This window comes from Hydra viridissima, unplaced genomic scaffold, assembly GCF_058129835.1.
Source record: "Hydra viridissima isolate aposymbiotic clone 2 unplaced genomic scaffold, HvirCarnegie_v1 scaffold_7, whole genome shotgun sequence".
In the NCBI taxonomy this organism is placed as follows: Eukaryota; Metazoa; Cnidaria; class Hydrozoa; order Anthoathecata; family Hydridae; genus Hydra; species Hydra viridissima.
Window position 1 is genome coordinate 13,371,685 of NW_028324306.1, and position 17,122 is coordinate 13,388,806.

At 31.7% G+C, this 17,122-nt stretch overlaps 1 protein-coding gene, 2 long non-coding RNA genes and 1 pseudogene across 5 annotated transcripts; 3 read left to right on the plus strand and 1 right to left on the minus strand.

The window, feature by feature from the left end:
- The first annotated feature begins 15 nt into the window (after nucleotides 1-15).
- On the plus strand, nucleotides 16-3,519 carry LOC145183899 (G patch domain-containing protein 3-like). 2 transcript variants are annotated; one of them, XM_080059396.2, is made up of 3 exons: nucleotides 16-1,300; nucleotides 1,450-1,607; nucleotides 2,015-3,519. In XM_080059396.2, exons 1-3 carry the CDS (start codon nucleotides 315-317, stop codon nucleotides 2,494-2,496), a joined length of 1,626 nt encoding a protein of 541 aa, XP_079915522.2. In that variant the 5' UTR covers nucleotides 16-314; the 3' UTR covers nucleotides 2,497-3,519. The 2 variants fall into 2 exon arrangements, with proteins under 2 accessions (XP_079915522.2, XP_089950259.1); XM_090094133.1 differs by having other exon boundaries at nucleotides 1,450-1,664; nucleotides 1,779-2,558.
- Nucleotides 3,520-11,141: 7,622 nt separating this feature from the next.
- On the minus strand, nucleotides 11,142-11,714 carry LOC149886193 (uncharacterized). The gene is made up of 2 exons (XR_016454527.1): nucleotides 11,615-11,714; nucleotides 11,142-11,370 (listed from the first exon to the last, which is right to left on the minus strand). It is a non-coding gene; the product is annotated as an uncharacterized LOC149886193 (long non-coding RNA).
- A 2,407-nt stretch (nucleotides 11,715-14,121) lies between these two features.
- LOC149886194 (uncharacterized) lies at nucleotides 14,122-14,867 on the plus strand (annotated as a pseudogene).
- Nucleotides 14,868-15,605: 738 nt separating this feature from the next.
- Nucleotides 15,606-16,561, plus strand: LOC149886195 (uncharacterized). 2 transcript variants are annotated; one of them, XR_016454439.1, is made up of 3 exons: nucleotides 15,606-15,746; nucleotides 15,853-16,009; nucleotides 16,333-16,561. It is a non-coding gene; the product is annotated as an uncharacterized LOC149886195 (long non-coding RNA). The 2 variants fall into 2 exon arrangements; XR_016454440.1 differs by having other exon boundaries at nucleotides 15,669-15,746; nucleotides 15,833-16,009.
- The last annotated feature ends 561 nt before the right edge of the window (nucleotides 16,562-17,122 follow it).

Below are 17,122 nucleotides of genomic sequence, written 5' to 3' on the forward strand. Positions count from 1 at the left end.
GTTTGCATGTTTTCATTTTCCAGTAAATTTCTTTGCTTATTTCTTTTTTAAAAAAAATGGAGGTTTTCTCAAAATTTTTCTAGAACTAAAATGAATAAGCTTTTTTTAAAAAGAAAAATGGTTTGAATTTTTATTATGAAATTAAAAAGTGGTTTTAATTTATTTTATGAAATTAAAGCGCGCAGTTTTTAGTTTGGTTTTTTTTAACATTAAAATAAAGTTTTTGTTTGAGTTTTAGTGAATAAGTAGATAAGTGAATAGTGAAAAAGTACAAATGATTATGCTGTTTCAGTTTTAGATAATTGCTTAATAAAATGACTCTTCGAGATGTCGATTTCTCAGGAACAAAAGATATTGAGCAGCTTTCAAGCGTTCACCAGGATTCGCAAAGCTTCGAATATATTTACATCGGTAATATACCGCACCATTACAAATCCTCTGTTCTCAGATCGTTCTTCTCTCCTTTTGTTGAATGCTCAGCTTTCTCATGTTTCCACTATAGACACAGACCAGAAATTGTGGATGTTTCAAATGACGAGACAGCTAAGATAACAAGTCTTTGTGACAAAAATCCATCCGGATCGAATGTCAGTGACAGATTGGTCACAAACGAAAAAACTAATCCTGCCAAAGTTGACCCAACAAACACGTGCTGTTGTGTCGTTAAAGTTAAGTCGAGTTTTGTTGAAAGTTTTATTTCGAAGTATCACAAACGTTTGTGGAAAAAGTCAAAAACAGATTGCTCACTTCGCTGCATAGCTAAAAAAATGAAAGTTTCCCAGTGCAATGACTTAAATAAAACCTTTAAATCTAAAAGTGAGCTAAAGTTGCAGGTGCATTACGAAGATCAGACAATCTATGAAGAAGATTTAAAAACACTTATAGAGTTAAATCCTCCGACTGGTGTAATGCCTAATGGGAATGTAGGTACTCCAACTAAATACTTTCATCAGTTGATTAAGGAATGTAAACTCCCTTGCAGTGTTATTAAATCTTTAGGCATTACCTTTCCGAGGTATTCTAAAGAAAAAGAATATTCTCGTGTAGAAATGGATTACGATTACTATTTTAAAAAAGGAAAAATTAAAAATTTTCGTTCCGTTGTAAAAAATCAAGGTCGAACTGAATCTACTTCAGTAAAAGATTTTGAGCCTAAAAATATTAGTGATTCTGTGAATATAACTGATAAATCTGTAGAAAATTATGACGATAATACAAATGAAGAAGATGATGCAGAGGACTGGGAACGCTATGAAGCTTTGTATGATGATATAGATAATCAAGCCAGACCGAAAGAAAGGTAAGTTAAGTGTTTAGTTTAAAAAAAATCTCTAGATATTTAAGCACTAAGTTATGTTTTTCACTGAAATACGGACTTCTTATCTCCATCATAGTGAACGTATGCCGTTTATCAAAACTTTCTATTTACAAGAGATTTTTTAATTTGAGGTTGTATGAGGAAGATTTGGAACTTAAGTGGGAAAAAGGTGGAAGTGGGCTGGTATTTTATACCGACAGCTATTTTTGGAACGAAATGAAAGGGAAAGACTTCGATGAAGACACTGTAGATGATTGGGATGTAGATTACAGTGTTTACTACGAGGACGGTAAATACATTCAAACTAAAAGTTTAATCTTAATATTAAAGTTTCAAAATAAAAGCTGTCGGAACAGAGAGACAGAAAAAGCTTGTCCCCCAATGACTTTCAGCAGCTTTAATGTGCCCTTTTTTCATTTTTGATCGACAATTATTTTCCATCATGAAAAATCTTTTTTAGTGGTTTCTAAGTTCTTAATACTTGACAAATCTGAATTTCGAAACTTTCTTTAACATTCATTTCTTTCTGTTTCATGTTTAAAGGTCTGATGTTGCTACATTTTAAGTAACAACATTTTATCTTAACTTTTTACTGTTGTCTTTTTTTTTTAATTTTCTAGTTCTTAAAACCTTCCTTCTATATAGATTTAAATATGCTTAATTTTAAAACTTCTATTTGACGTCTTTTACAAAAAGGAGCTGGTGACAAACCTGCACGTGACCAGTTACAAATGCGCATTGAGCGTCGAAGAAGAGCTGGAAAAGACGTGGGTCCTATAAAATACTCTGAAATAAAGAGACAAGAAAAACATAACCGTGAAAAAATGAACTGTTTTGCAAAGTTTGAAAGGCATTCAAAAGGTATCGGCAGCAAGTATCTTAAACAACGTGGTTGGAAAGAGGGAAGTGGTATTGGTGCATTATTTCAAGGAATTCCCGAACCAATCACTACAAACGGACAAAGTGCACACGAACATTTTGGACTCGGGTATTACGGGGAAAAACTCGACCGAAGTGTCAGTTTAAAGCGGATTGCAGAGCGAGATGTTTACATTTCCACAATATACGACAAAAAGGATGGAGAAAATTTAAATGCAATGCGTTTTGAAGGAAATCAGTTGCTCAAGTACAGAGCTCCTCCAATATGTTTTGAAAAAAAGCAAGACAATAAAGAATAATGAGTGGTCATTTTTCAAAATTTGATTTCCCGATGAATTTTATTTACATACAAGTAACAAAATCTGTTAATACGTAATACGCCCAGTTAACCAAGTTTGTGCGCTCGCACTGTCTGACAAAATAGCAATCAGGTTAAACCTTTTTAAATTATTTTCATTGCATAAATTGAAAGCATTTACAGTCATAAGTTTTAACATGCAATGGTCTTGCAATGGATGAGAAAGGTCGAGTATGACGTTTTGTTGGAACGTTTCCTCGGTCGAGTATGACGTTTTGTTGGTGTGTTTTCCTTATTCATACTCCCTAGACAGTGAAATGTCTCTACTGTCACCAATAGTTAACAACCAGCCTTCAGTATATCTAAAGGTACTTTCCATCCGTTCATTAAATATATTAGTATCATCTCGTGGAGATTTCATTCAGTGCCAATGCGTTTTTAGTTTGTTTTATAATTTAAGTTTTCAATTTAAAAACTTAAATTATAAAACAAACTAAATGCTACAGTGTACATACACAATAACATATTCAAAAAGTGCATAAATATATGCGTAAATCAAAAAAGAACACCACATACGACTAATTGAAAAAGTCTGTTTTCCAATTTACTCACTCTCCTTTACATTTAGCACTTTTCCCTTCCCACCAAATGCCCAATCCTATAAAGCTGAGAAATGCGTAATTTACGCAAAAAAACAAGATTTTTCCTACGCAAGTAAATTTTTTTAAACTGCAATCTGTTTTTTTTTTGCATAAATAACGGGATTTTCAGCTTGTATGTATATATGTATGTATGTATGTATGTATGTATGTATGTATGTATGTATGTATGTATGTATGTATGTATGTATGTATGTATGTATGTATGTATGTATGTATGTATGTATGTAATGTATGTAATGTATGTAATGTATGTAATGTATGTAATGTATGAAATGTATGTAATGTATGTATGTAATGTATGTAATGTATGTAATGTGTGTAATCATAGTCACAAGAATATATAATCTGGAAACAAACAAAAACCCTTTGTTTATGTTATTGTTCAAGAAATTACTGGTTCTCATTCTTCCGAAAGGGCACAGTTACGCAAATAAACAAAAAAACTGCATAGCGAAAGTTGAAGAGTCTTTTTAAAAAGTTTAAGGGTGACCCTGAGAATTATTACGCAACATTTTTTGAACTCCTGTCGGATAATCTGCCTAAAACCTGCCTAAACATTTTGAAGGACATACTTTTTCCAATACTCTATTGCAAGACGTAGCAAATGATATCTTTTATAAAAATTAAAAAGATTTTAAAGATTATTTTAAACTACCTTACCGATAAAAACAAATTCAATGGTGAGAAATGCAAGAAATCAACCATGAGTATAAAGGATGCAGAAATGAAAAGTTTGCAATATTTAGCCGGTTATATTATTCACAAACTGTTCAATAAGTTACACTATTCAAAAAACTCTTATTTTTTTTATAGCATTCAATGCTGTTCTTTACTGTGGAGTCTTGGCTGTGGAGTCGGAGTCGGAGTCGGAGCTCATTTTGGCTGGAGTCGGAGTCGGAGTTGGAGTCGGAAGAATTGTACCGACTCCGACTCCGGTTTAAAAAAAATCTTTCAAAGTTTCATAATTTTCATAAGGATTTTATAGATGTTACAAAACTACAGGTTCCAGGATGGTCTGAAAGATGTAGGATATCCAGACACAATGGGAATTGTAGTTTGCAACAACTGGAGGACAAGGAGTTTGACATGTTATTTTTAGGCCTTTAAAACAGTGATAAGCAATAGGGTATTTTGCTGCTTATCACTGAGAATCATATATCACCTCCCTTGCGCTCTCCTCTACCTTCCCTTAAACTATATAACTTCATGATCCACTAACTCCCGACTTAAATTGTCTGGCACTGTGCTACATATTATTAGTAGGAAGCTAGGCGTGCCACCACCAAGCACCAAAGAGTTGCTCCACAAACAGAAAGACTGCAAGTATTCAATTAACTTTGTTTCTCTGGAGAGAGAGAGTATTAGAAAGTTAGTGATTGAAAAAGCTGTTAAACAAAAAGAAGAACTTAATGAATCTCTCAAGAGACGCTTTGTGTTTCTTAACAGAGTGAACTATTTTGCAATCAATGTTTAATTCTTTTTTGAAAAAAATGAAGCAGTTACCAAGACATTGGCAGTAAAAGACGCCAAAACTAATCACACCAGCGAATTTCTCCAGGTCTTAGTAGAAAAGATTCTTAAAGAGTATAAACTTAAAGAAGAACAAGTTCTTTCATGTTTGAAATATTGTCCAACTGACAATATTTCAAACATGATTTTGACAAATTCATAATGTTATTAGCGACTGCATAAGAGTTTATTGCATAACAAGACTTCAGAAAATTTGTTTGTTCAGAAAATGTTTTCTTATAAATATTGTTTAAAGCACTAAGTGGTTGGATTATTTGTATCATAGTGATGAAATAGCCAATGTTAACATTTTACTACAGTTATTTGTTGTTACAAACAAATAACTGTAGCAAAACAAACAACTATTTGTTATTACAAATTGGTTACTTATGAAGGAGTCGGAGTCGGGAGTCGGATTCGGTCCATGATAAAATCAAGGAGTCGGAGTCGGAGTCGGAACAGCAGCTTACCGACTCCACAGCCCTGGTTGAAATTCTAATTGGATTTTTATTAACTTAAGGCTTCTTGTTCTGATCACCTTCAGTAGCTTCTTTATCAATTTAAATTTACACTCGCTGAACCGTAAAGCGTTTAAAACGCGTGTTATTAGAAAATTAAGTAATTGAAAGGATTAAAGGTGTCCTTGTTGTTATCTTTTTTTGATTAACATTCGGAAATGATTATAATTTACAGTCATTATTTCAATAATTATATATATATATTTTTTATTTGTTCATTTTTAAAAATAGCATAGGGTCTTGGTGGCCATGTCCCGGTTGCCATTTTACAAAGAGAGGAAAAAATTCAATTTTAATAAATTTTTTTTTTTAAAAAAAAAAAAAAAAAAAAAAAAAAAAAAAAATTCTAATTGGATTTTCATTAAAAAAACAAAAACATTTGTCACAACATCTGTTTAGCTAAAACTCTGGATTTATAAATCTTTATAGAGTAACGTTTTGATTCATTCGAATGGAAGTTTGTATTTTACCACAATCAAAATGATATTTTATCTTCGAGTGTTTTTTTTTTTAAATTAGAAAAACTTTTCCAAATTTGAGTAGTGAACAATAGAATTCCAGAATAGTATTTTCACTTTTATCATTTATTTTATTACGGAAAAGACCCAGAGTTTTTTTCTTACCCTGCAAATTTCCATCATATAGAATATTAATTGAATAACTAATGTTCTCCGAAATACATTTTTGATATTTTTGTGTAAAAAACGAACACTTTCAGCTGGTTCTTCAGGTCGGTAAATTTTCCTCGTATCTCGCTTATAAAAATTAACACAATTGAAAAGGTCGATTAAATCGCTTCTTTCTCTTTTCTTGGATGTGGTTAAATTGAGTCTTTTTAAACTTTTTTTCATAACATAATTTTGAAGACCCTGGAATACGTTTTTGTTGCTTTATGTTGTATTCTTTCAACAAGATCGATTAAAGTTTTCTTCTAGAAAGGTTTGGTCGGAATATCAAAGAAACTAAATGCCCAAGTCACAAGTTTGAATTAATTCCATATTGGCTTGTATGAGTAAATAATTAGTAAAACGTTCCATGTATAGTTTTAAAGAAGAACTAGGTGTGAAAAAGATTTCTAAACGAAAATCTTAGCGATCTTAGTAAATCAATCCAAAAGAGATGCATGGCTTGCAAAAAAGCAAGCGGAAGATGTTTTAAGACAAAAGTTTTGACGTTGATTGTTGTAAACAAGGATGGATTTAGATAAAAGCTAGTTGCTGTAGAAATAAGCACAGAAAGTAAAAATGAACCACAAAGAAAAGGCACCAAGAAAACGTAAACCAAAATCAAGGAGCTCAAACGATATTTTGACATCTATTTAAAAGCAATGCATAGTAAATCACTTTATACAAGCTAGGTGGGAAAAAAAGCCATTTCAAAGAATCGATTTATTGGTGATGTTTTCACAATAACAATCCATCATTGGTTACAACTTGAGGTATTAAATATAACCAACATTCCAGAGCGATGAATCATATGCAGTTTTCAGGAAAATTTTAGTTGCAACCTTATAATGGTTTTAATACCATTAAACAAGAATTTAAGATCCACAATTTGTCATTTTTTTCTTTAAACTTTTTTCTGTAAAATGATAGGGCGTTTTTTGAATGAAAAAAAAAGGGCGCATATAAAGAATTTAAAATAACTATATATCAGTCCTGTTGATTCTCGTCATCTGGAGGAAGTCATCCTCAACGACGGCCCTAAAAGAACTTTAAAGAAAAGTTTGAAGACTTAGTGAAACCGAGGAGTGCCGCTGAATTGACTACAACTGCTGAAGTGGCAAATCGTTTGTTGGGTCATAATAAATCTAGCTCTCATAAATTTCTTCTCATAAATTTCTTTTCATAAACTTCGAGGAGTGCTAAAATCATCGGAAACAATAAAATCAAGTGAAGTAATTTGTAGTGGCATTGAGTTGTGAAGAGGCATTTGCTTATCACATCAACTCTAAATGTACTAGCCATTCTTATAAACAGACGCAAAAGCGGCCATTAAAGGCAGGACATCACGTATTTCAATCCTATCATAGTCTATGTATGGTGATAAGGTTTGTTACCTTTCAGGTGAGCATATTTCTATTACAGAAACACGCGCTGAAATTTCACTTCAAGGCATACTGAAAGAAACTAATATTTGAGGCTCAATTCGAAGTTCTTAAAAATGACCTCTTTCCTACGTCATTCACATTAACAAGCAAATGGAGATGTGATGAAAGCTCTGGGCGCTGCTGATTAGTTTCTGAATTTACTGTCATTTGATTGATAGACAGCTAAAAAATTATTTTGAAAAATATATGTAAATGTTTAAATTCTTCAATACAATTTAAACAATTTTGTATTCAATATGAATAAAGAAATTGCTGTGTCAGCCACATTTTATTCAAATCATAGATATATAAAATATTGGATACGGCATTGCCATATGTGGCCTTATAAAAAAAATGAAGCCGATCTTTCTTTGAAAAAGTGACGTGAGGTAAAATGTTCTTAGGCGAATTCGTAAATATTAGTTAAAAGTAATATGTAATATGATACAGCATATTACTTTTGTAAGTTAGTTTAATTAAAGTAACTATGTATTGTTAAATTTAAATAAATTTTATCATCTTAATATCATTTTTAATATCATTTTAGCATCTAATACAAAAGACAACTTCTTGTTGACAGTTTGTAGATTGTCTGAATCATTTTTGATGCCATCTCCGAAACGCAATATTTTATCTTTAGAAAAATGATATGAGCAAATATAACTTGATGAAGAGGGAACAAAATTCTTTCGCTTTGTTGCAAGAACCCATGCTGCTCTTTTTTCCGGATTTACAGAAAATCCAAATAAGCATCGCTAAGACTTATTATACATACTGTGCTTGTCTTTTAAAATTTACATAGTAAAATTATACTGAATCCTAATGAATAAAAGGTTTAAATTGCATATGAACTACTATCTGACCTATGAAAACTTACAAAAACTGTACATCCAAAAGCACTCCACGAATTGACCATTTCAAAACTAAAACCAAACCTTGAAATATATAGTACATAAACATATATCTATATTATAGATAAATATATTATACATAAATATAGATGTATACTCTTGTATTCAATGTTAGTCTTCTATATAGAAGATATTGTATTAATTCATGGCATAACATTTTAATAAAATTATACGCTGTTTGAACAACATTTTTCAGCCTAACTTGCGTCATCATGGTAAAATTTTCTCGGCTTCAATTACTTCTGTCTATTTATGTATGTATCCAGTATTTTATATATCAGGGATTCAAACAAACTCATTCGACGGTAATGTTTAAAAATAGCACCAAAGTAATATACAGCAACGTTTGAGCAAAAACTATCAAATCGCAAAAACAAATTTTCAAACAGCACAATCAGAAAAAGAGCGACATAAACGACTTTTAGCAAATAAAGTTTTTCAATGTAAAACATAATAAACTGTACAAATATGCAACTGAAGTTAAAACTATTTAAACAAATAAAAACCACATCAAGATATTGTGATATTGTAATATTCCAAAAAACATAACAAAAATTAGGAATATTCAAATAGAAGTTTATACGAGTTTAATGACAACAAACTTAAATCAAAAACATGCACTTTCAATTTAAAAATTTTCCAGTTTAAAATATAATACAAACTAAATGCATCAGTGTACATACGCAACAACATATTCAAAAAGTACATAAATATAAACGTAAATCAAAAATGAACACCACATACAACTAATTAAAAAAGTCTGTTTTCCCATTTACTCACTTTTCCCTTCACAATTAGCACTTTTCCCTTCCCACCAAAGGCCCAATCCTATAAAGCTAAGAAATGTGTAATTTACGCAAAAAAACAAGATTTTTTTTTCAATCAGTTTAAACATATCTCTTATTTGTGAAGAGAAAAAACAAGTCTTCTTGGTCCCCAAAATAATGGTAGTAGCAGCAATGCAACCAACATTACCTTCCAATCTAAACATAAAAATAGATTTCTTTAATTGTAAATACATGCAAAATAATAAATTGAGAAAAAGTTGTATTTATAAAAACAGCAGTATTAGTTGTACATGTATTAAAGATCCATTTACAATTATTACTAATTTCATGCAACTTAATGCCTACTTCAACTTGTTTTGATTGGTGTTTGCACATCTTTTGACTGCTTCCTTGATCACTGGATCATAAAAGGCTAAAAATTTTGCTTCTAATTTGGTGACATCAACACCATATAGCAAAATCACATCTGGTTAAGCTGTAATTAAAAAGCAGCATGCATGATATCTTAATTCTTTTATAATGCAGAAATAAGTCTGCATATTAACAATTATATGTACATTACCTTTATACAATATGGTAAACTTTCATATATGGTTTTTCATAACCGTCAAAAGTAATTTAATAGAAGAAACCATTGTAAAAAAGTGCACTGAATTTAAAGGGGAAACAAATATTTTTTTATATAATCTTACGAAAAGATTTAGTCGAAAATGGGAGAATTCTTCCAGGACTTCTGCTGTGGTATGTTCATGCCAAAAAAGTTGCCTCTATGCGCAAGTTCTTTTCATTTAATCTTTGATCAGATCGAAGCTTGGTGTCTTCTTCTTCTTTTTTTTTTTTATAGCATCTTGACGTTTTTTAATGCTTCTCTAACCCTCACTAGGATTATGACTTTTTGACTTTTTTAAAAAAAAATAATTTCCTGTGTCATAAATTGATGAACTTTAATTAGAAAACATTGAAAACATGTTCAATTCCTCTCGGTTTGTAAAAAAGGGTCACCCCGCAATTAAAATTACGATTCGTCATTTATTTAAGCTTGCAACTGCAACTACTAATACGTGTGGCTTTGCTGCAAATCATTTAAAACTTGTATAGATTAGAAGTGTTTGAGCTTTTGAACATTTTGAAACAATTTAGAACATTCTGGAATAGTTTAGAACATTCTGGAACAATTTAGACTGTGTATGTATAGCTGCTTATCTAATTTTATTGTTATTACAGAAGCAACACATGGCGACGTACAAGCCTAGCGATAGTAGCATTCAGAAGAACAAGGATGTATGGACCAATAACCTGGTAAAATTTGAAGACTCATAAAAGAAGAAGAATGATCCCTTTGGAAGAATATTCACTGGAAGAATAGTGCAGAATGTCTATCCAAAAGCAAATTATCGGACACTACCATTCCTTTGACCAGAAATCAAAGGAAGGAAGAAGCGAATAGCGGAAATTTTCTAAGAAGTTACCAAATTGCGAAAGAATAGACTGAATTTTCCTCATGTATCTAATCAAGTTATACGAGCATAGCTTGATAAAATACTGAAATGTTATGATGAATGTTCTTTATGATGCCAACAGTGCAGAAATACAAAAAGAAGTAATGAACCATCTAAAAGAGGCTGGGAATCATGAAAATCGGACAAGGGATAGATCAAACGCCATTTTTATGACAGTCACTGCGACTTTGTGAAATAATTTTTCAATCTTTTAAGTATTTGATTTTAAAGTAATAAAAGATTAATTCTCCTAGGAGTTTTAATTTCCATACTCAATTAGTCGCCTGCAACTTTTTAGTTGCAGGAGAATAATTGATTGCTACTGCAACTAAAAAGTTGCTGGTGACAAATTGTAAATGAAAATTTAAAAAAATAATTTTCGCATAACTTACCTAACTTTCTCCTGTTTTTTGTTGTCGTTGAACTGCATGTTAAATCGATAATATTAAATATCTGATTGCGCGCCGATTTTAATTTGCCGATTTTAATTTGCCCGTTTTATTTGCTAACTTTTACACAAATGGAAGATTGAGGTTTTGACCGTTTTGAGGTCATAAACAAATAAAAAAGGCGGTTAGGAATCGTTTTGTAAAAGTTGTTGTTAAGCCTGTGCGTTATTGAGACAAAAAAAGAATCCTTACGACAGGAAATTTCAAAAATAAAAAACAAGTCAAAAGAAAATCTTTCTTTTCTTAACCGATCATTCAAAAATGTATAAAAAAAGGTAGGTATAAAATTTAGCAACAAATCTTTCCATCAATTCACAAAAACAATTATGGTTAAAGTCCGCAAGGGCCCTGGCATTTGTAGAAATATCCGTCACAATCCCAATCTCCAACACAGCTTTTTGAACCTTGACCTGTTTTAGCGTTTGTCCAACACCACATTTTTCCCAATAACTAAAACAAATTGCAAAAAGGACGTTAGTTAATGCAAATGCAGATTATACGAGCTGAAAACACATTTTTTTTAAAAAAAGTATTACTCCGTATTTAGTTATTACGTCATTCCGATCGGAAATTTTAGAAAAATAACTTCAAAAATGAATTTAAAATGAATAATTTGCAACTGATCATTTTATATTTATAGCAGCTTTAGAATGAAAGGTTTTCATGTTTTTTGATCTGGTATTTGGATCAATACCTTTTCTTGTACATTCTGCGAACATAACGATTGAAAGGACGAAAACAACAAACAGCAGTTGAGTCGATCTCATTTTATTTTTTATGCTAAATTAAATAGAAATAATCTGATGAGAAATATTTACCCGATGCATCAGTCTAAGCAGTGCATACCCATACCTCATGAAGATAAAGATTGAGCAAAAAAACTTGTAATTGTTTCACGAGTTGCTAAAAGTCCTTCAAACTTCACATTTATATACCTTGATGAGAGCTTGTTAAAAAACTATTTTGATCAATAATGGCACATGAACGTGGTAAGTTTGGAATTTCTATGTTAAAACGATCGATTTACACATAAAAACTAATATTTTTTACGAAAAATTTGATGTGACTTTCTTTTTTCCTCTTTTTTACCGTATACAAAAGAAATTCCTTGCCTCATAAAAATAATTTAATTTTTGTTTTAGGCCCAAAAAGATCTTACAAGCCATATTCACAACAGGATATGGATGAAGCATTGGGTAAAAAAAAAAAAAAAGAAGACTATGACAATATATGCAGCATCTAAATTTTATAAAATACCTAGGAAAACCCTTTTAACAGCAAACACAAGGTCGAGCAAAAAGTCAAATAGGGCGTCCAACAATTTTTGTTAAAACTGTAAAGGTTAAAATTAAAAATTGGCCACTTGATATGGCCGATGTTGGTATGCCAGTCACAAAGAAACTTTTTAGAAACTTTTTTAGTAACGGGTCCGCCATCTAACTTTTTTTTTTTCAACTAGTGCTTATTTTGTGAATGGTAACACTTAGCTCATGTCTGATTTGACAGATAATTAGTTTTATCCTTCCGCTGAACGAATATGGTTGTGTATACGCTTGAACAACGCTGGGAAATATTGCGACATTACTTTGAAAATCATGGTAATGTTGCAGAATGTGTGCGAAAATTGCGTACGGATTTTGGAAGAAGAGAAGCACCGTCAGCTCCGTATGTTCGTTATCTTGTAAAAAAAGTGAAAGAAACTGGCATCCTCATCGATAAACCAAAGCGTGAAAAGCCAAAAACAGTGCGTATACCCGAGAATATTGCTGCTGTGGCAGAAAGTGTGCGTGAAGCGCCATCAACATCAATTCACCGTCGTTCTCAACAATTGAACATTTCGGAGACATCATTGAGACGAATTTTGCATAAAGACCTTGGTATGACGCCATACAAAGTGCAATTGGTTCAGGAGTTGAAGCCAACTGACCATCCAATGCGTTTTCGCTTCGCTAAGTGGGCCCGCGATCGACTTACAGAAGATGCCGATTTTGCCAAAAAAATCATCTTTTCAGATGAAGCTCATTTTGATCTTTGCCGGTTATGTAAACAAGCAAAATTATCGCATTTGGGGCACAGAAAACCCGCACGCATACATTGAAAAGCCAATGCACCCAAAACGAGTCACTGTTTGGTGCGGATTTTGGTCCAGAGGCATAATTGGGCCATTTTTCTTTGAAAATGTGCAAGGAGTGGCCGTTACAGTCAATGACGATCGTTATCGGGCCATGTTGACGGAATTTTTGTTCACAAAAATTGAAGAGGAGGATATTGGCAACATTTGGTTTTAACAGGACGGCGCTACGTGCCACACAGCCGAAGCTACACTCGATGTTTTGCGCCCTGTTTTTGAAGATCGCATTATCAGCCGCAGAGCTGATGTCGTTTGGCCACCTCGGAGCTGCGATTTGACACCGTTGGACTATTATTTGTGGGGTGCCCTCAAAGATAAGTGTTACGCCGACAAGCCAGAGACAATTGACGCTTTAAAGGACAATATTCGTGAAACCATAGGTGAAATACAGCTGCACACAATTGATAATGTGCTTAAAAATTGGACCGATCGTGTAGGCTACTGCATGGCCAGCCGAGGCAGCCATTTGAATGAAATTATTTTCCATTATTAACCGGAAGGATTGTACTTTCAAATAAAAAAGACATTTGAGAAAATATTCAGTAGTTTTTTTTATAGCATTTTCAAAAAAAAAAAGTTATTTGGCGGACCCGATACATAAAATAATTCTTGACCAAAAAGTAATTGGCACTCGTTAGGCACGCAATTTTTTCAAGAGACATTCAAAACTTTTGATTCGAAAGACTCAGACACTTCCAAAACACAGAACACTTGTGTTTCCCAACAAGATATTAAAGCGTGGTTTTAAAAAATAACAGAGTATATAGTTAAAAATGATTTATTGTCTGGGTTTGAGGATACTGATCGAAGTCATTTTTTGATTTGTGTCTATCTATTAAAAATGCAATTGGGCAAAAAAACAAACAATTGTATTACATCAATGCAAATAGTGATAAAGAAAGTTTCTCAGTTATGATAACAGTAAAAGCACGTAATTTCTTTGCACCACCTTTGATTTTGTATCCATATGAACGGCGAATTCCACCAGAAATTGCAGCTAACTTTCCATTGGACAGAGTTTACTTTCATGCTGCAAAAGATATTTGGACCGATGTAGTCACAGAATGGAAATGCAAAACCTTGGAGTTGCTCTACCAAAAAGGACATTTGAGCCCCTGCAATTGCAAAAGTACAGGAAAATCCAACTTTAATACCAAATGAATTTAAATGCTGCGTTTTATGTCCTTTTTTACTAGAAAATTTGAATCTTACAAAAGTTAAGTGTACAAGAAAATGAAATTCAAAGGAACCCCAAAGAATCCGCTGAAATTCCAGTTATAGCCGAACTGTTAAGTCCAATTAATAAGGGCAAAAATGATTAAGAAACTAATATGACACATGACCAATTAAAATCTTTTAGAGCCCATTGTAATCTTACGTATTGGACAGGTGCAATAGAACAAGAAGTCTTATTTTATTTCTGGCAAAATAAAATAGACAAAATAGAAGGTGTTGATCCCAAAACTCGAAAAAGAACATGGTTCTTGAAACGCCATTCGAGGAAACTTCAGTAAGTAATGAGAACTTAACACAACCAGAATCAAACATTGAAATTAATGAGACAGTTTTAGCACCAGTTCAAGGATCTTTGCAAGCAAATGACAATGTTTTCGAGTCAATATTTGTTTGTCCAGAAGAATTTCAGAGTAAAAAAGTACCAAAACAAGCAAAAAAGGTTTCATCAGTCATTACATCTAACGAATATATTGTTAGTTTAGAGGAGAAAAAGAGAGCTAAAGAAGAATTAGAAAGACAGAGAATTAAGAAAAAGCAAGAAAGAAAGAAAAAAAAAGGTGAAAAAGCGTCTGAGAAATAGGAAAGAAAGCGAATTCGGCTAGAAAATTTGAAAGAAAAACAAGGAAAAGCAGCTAAAAAGTCTAAACTAAGTAAAGTTTTACGTAGATTATTGGAAAGGAATTTTTAATTTTATATTATGTGTAGAATTAGTATATCTCTGTCAGAAAAATAATGTCTTTAGTGTATTAGTCATTTTAATATTCAAGAAATATATAATAGTAAACATTAGGACTTTCTTTTTTACTTATTAGGACTTTCTTTTATTCCAAACAAAATTATAGTACTTTCTTTTTGTCATCACCTCGACAAATTAAGACTTTTTTGAATGTATTCTTTAGATTGCATGTAGCTCCATCTGATTATTGTTTGTTTAAAGGAAATTTTATTTTTGCAGATATTATTGCTGTAATACAATTTAATATCGATTGAAATTAGAGCGACCACACCAGTAGCTTTTCGTTCATTTTAAATCAAAAAATCTATTTCAAGCTTTTCTAATTTAAAGTCTTTTATGATACTTGTTATTGAAACAGAGTTCACAAAGAAATTCATTTTTAAAAAATGCGCTTCTGTAAAATGTAATCCTAGTGTAGATTAAAAGCTCAAACTTAAAGAGATTCTGAAACACACCTTCAATTACACAAAGAATTAACTTTTAACTAGCGTTCAATGTTTTTTTGTTAGAAATAATACTTTAAGTAAAGAGAAATCTTATAACAAAAGTAAAACTATAATCCGGTTTTCTGAGAGACAATTGGGTTATAGTATTATTTTTGTTATGAAATCTGTTTAATTAAGATTCTTTTTCCAGCTCTCATCAAGGTATATAAATGTGACATTTCGATGAATGCAATCATTTGCCTAGTTTGAAGGGCTTTTAGCAACACGTGAAACAAACGTAAGTTTTTTTGCTCAATCTTTATTTTCGTGAGGTATGGGTATGCACTGTTTAAACTGATGCATTGGGTAAATATTTCTCATCAGATTATTTCTATTTAATTTAGCATAAAAAATAAAATGAGATCGACTCAACTGCTGTTTGTTGTTTTCGTCCTTTCAATCGTTATTTTCGCAGAATGTACAAGAAAAGGTACTGACAAAAATACCGGTTTTAAAGTAGAATATGGTTGCTACAAATCCAAATGTTGGGCATATTGCGATGTAAGAATTTCCTCAAATAAACTAGGACGTTTGTCAAAAGCATCTATATGTGAAAAAAAAAAAAAGAAGAAAAAAAAAACAAAAAAAAAAAAAAACAAAAAAAAAAAACATGAAAACCTTTCATTCTAAAGCTGCTATAAATATAAAATGATCAGTTGCAAATTATTCATTTTAAATTCATTTTTGAAGTTATTTTTCTAAAATTTCCGATCGGAATGACGTAATAACTAAATACGGAGTAATATATTTTTTAAAAAAATGTGTTTTCAGCTCGTATAATCTGCATTTGCATTAACTAACGTCCTTTTTGCGATTTGTTTTAGTTATTGGGAAAAATGTGGTGTTGGACAAACGCTAAAACAGGTCAAGGTTCAAAAAGCTGTGTTGGGGATTGGGATTGTGACGGATATTTCTACAAATGCCAGGGCCCTTGCGGACTTTAACCACAATTGTTTTTGTGAATTGATGGAAAGTTTTGTTGCAAAATTTTATACCTACCTTTTTTTATACATTTTTGAATGATCGGTTAAGAAAAGAAAGATTTTCTTTTGACTTGTTTTTTATTTTTGAAATTTCCTGTCGTAGGGATTCTTTTTTTTGTTGAAAGTAACTCTTAGAAAACAGCAAATAAACTTTTAACTGAAACTATAAAACTAACGGCTGCATGTCAATAAATAAACGTTACACTAATAAACACTACTTAAATTTATTACTAGAAAATAGCATACTTATTGAGCAGTAATCATGCTTGTTGATCAATTAATAAATCAAATGAAGAAGGTTTCAAATTGTGTACTTAGGGTTAAAGCAAGGTTTGGATTTGCATTAACATTGCATCAATATTTCATCAACATTGCATCAACATTGCATCAACATTGCACCAACAAAACTGAACTATATTGAAATAGTTTCATAAGGATAGTCATCATTATTGAAAAAACTTAATCAAAATCAAATAATTTGGAGTTATGAGTTATCACTTTGTTTCAAGATCTGAAACTTTTATCAATCTTCACTGTTCGTCTACAGGTATCGAATCTTTTTACATAGACTTCTCAACCCCAACATCAACAATTAACTGCAAACAAAACTGATGATGAATTGGAGGAATGG

Coding starts and splice junctions, on each gene's coding strand:
- LOC145183899 (XM_080059396.2), top strand. CDS start 315: ATGACTCTTCGAGATGTCGATTTCTCAGGAACAAAAGATATTGAGCAG. Junction 1,301..1,449: donor CAAGCCAGACCGAAAGAAAG/GTAAGTTAAGTG, acceptor TTTTAATTTGAG/GTTGTATGAGGAAGATTTGG. Junction 1,608..2,014: donor CAGTGTTTACTACGAGGACG/GTAAATACATTC, acceptor TTTTACAAAAAG/GAGCTGGTGACAAACCTGCA.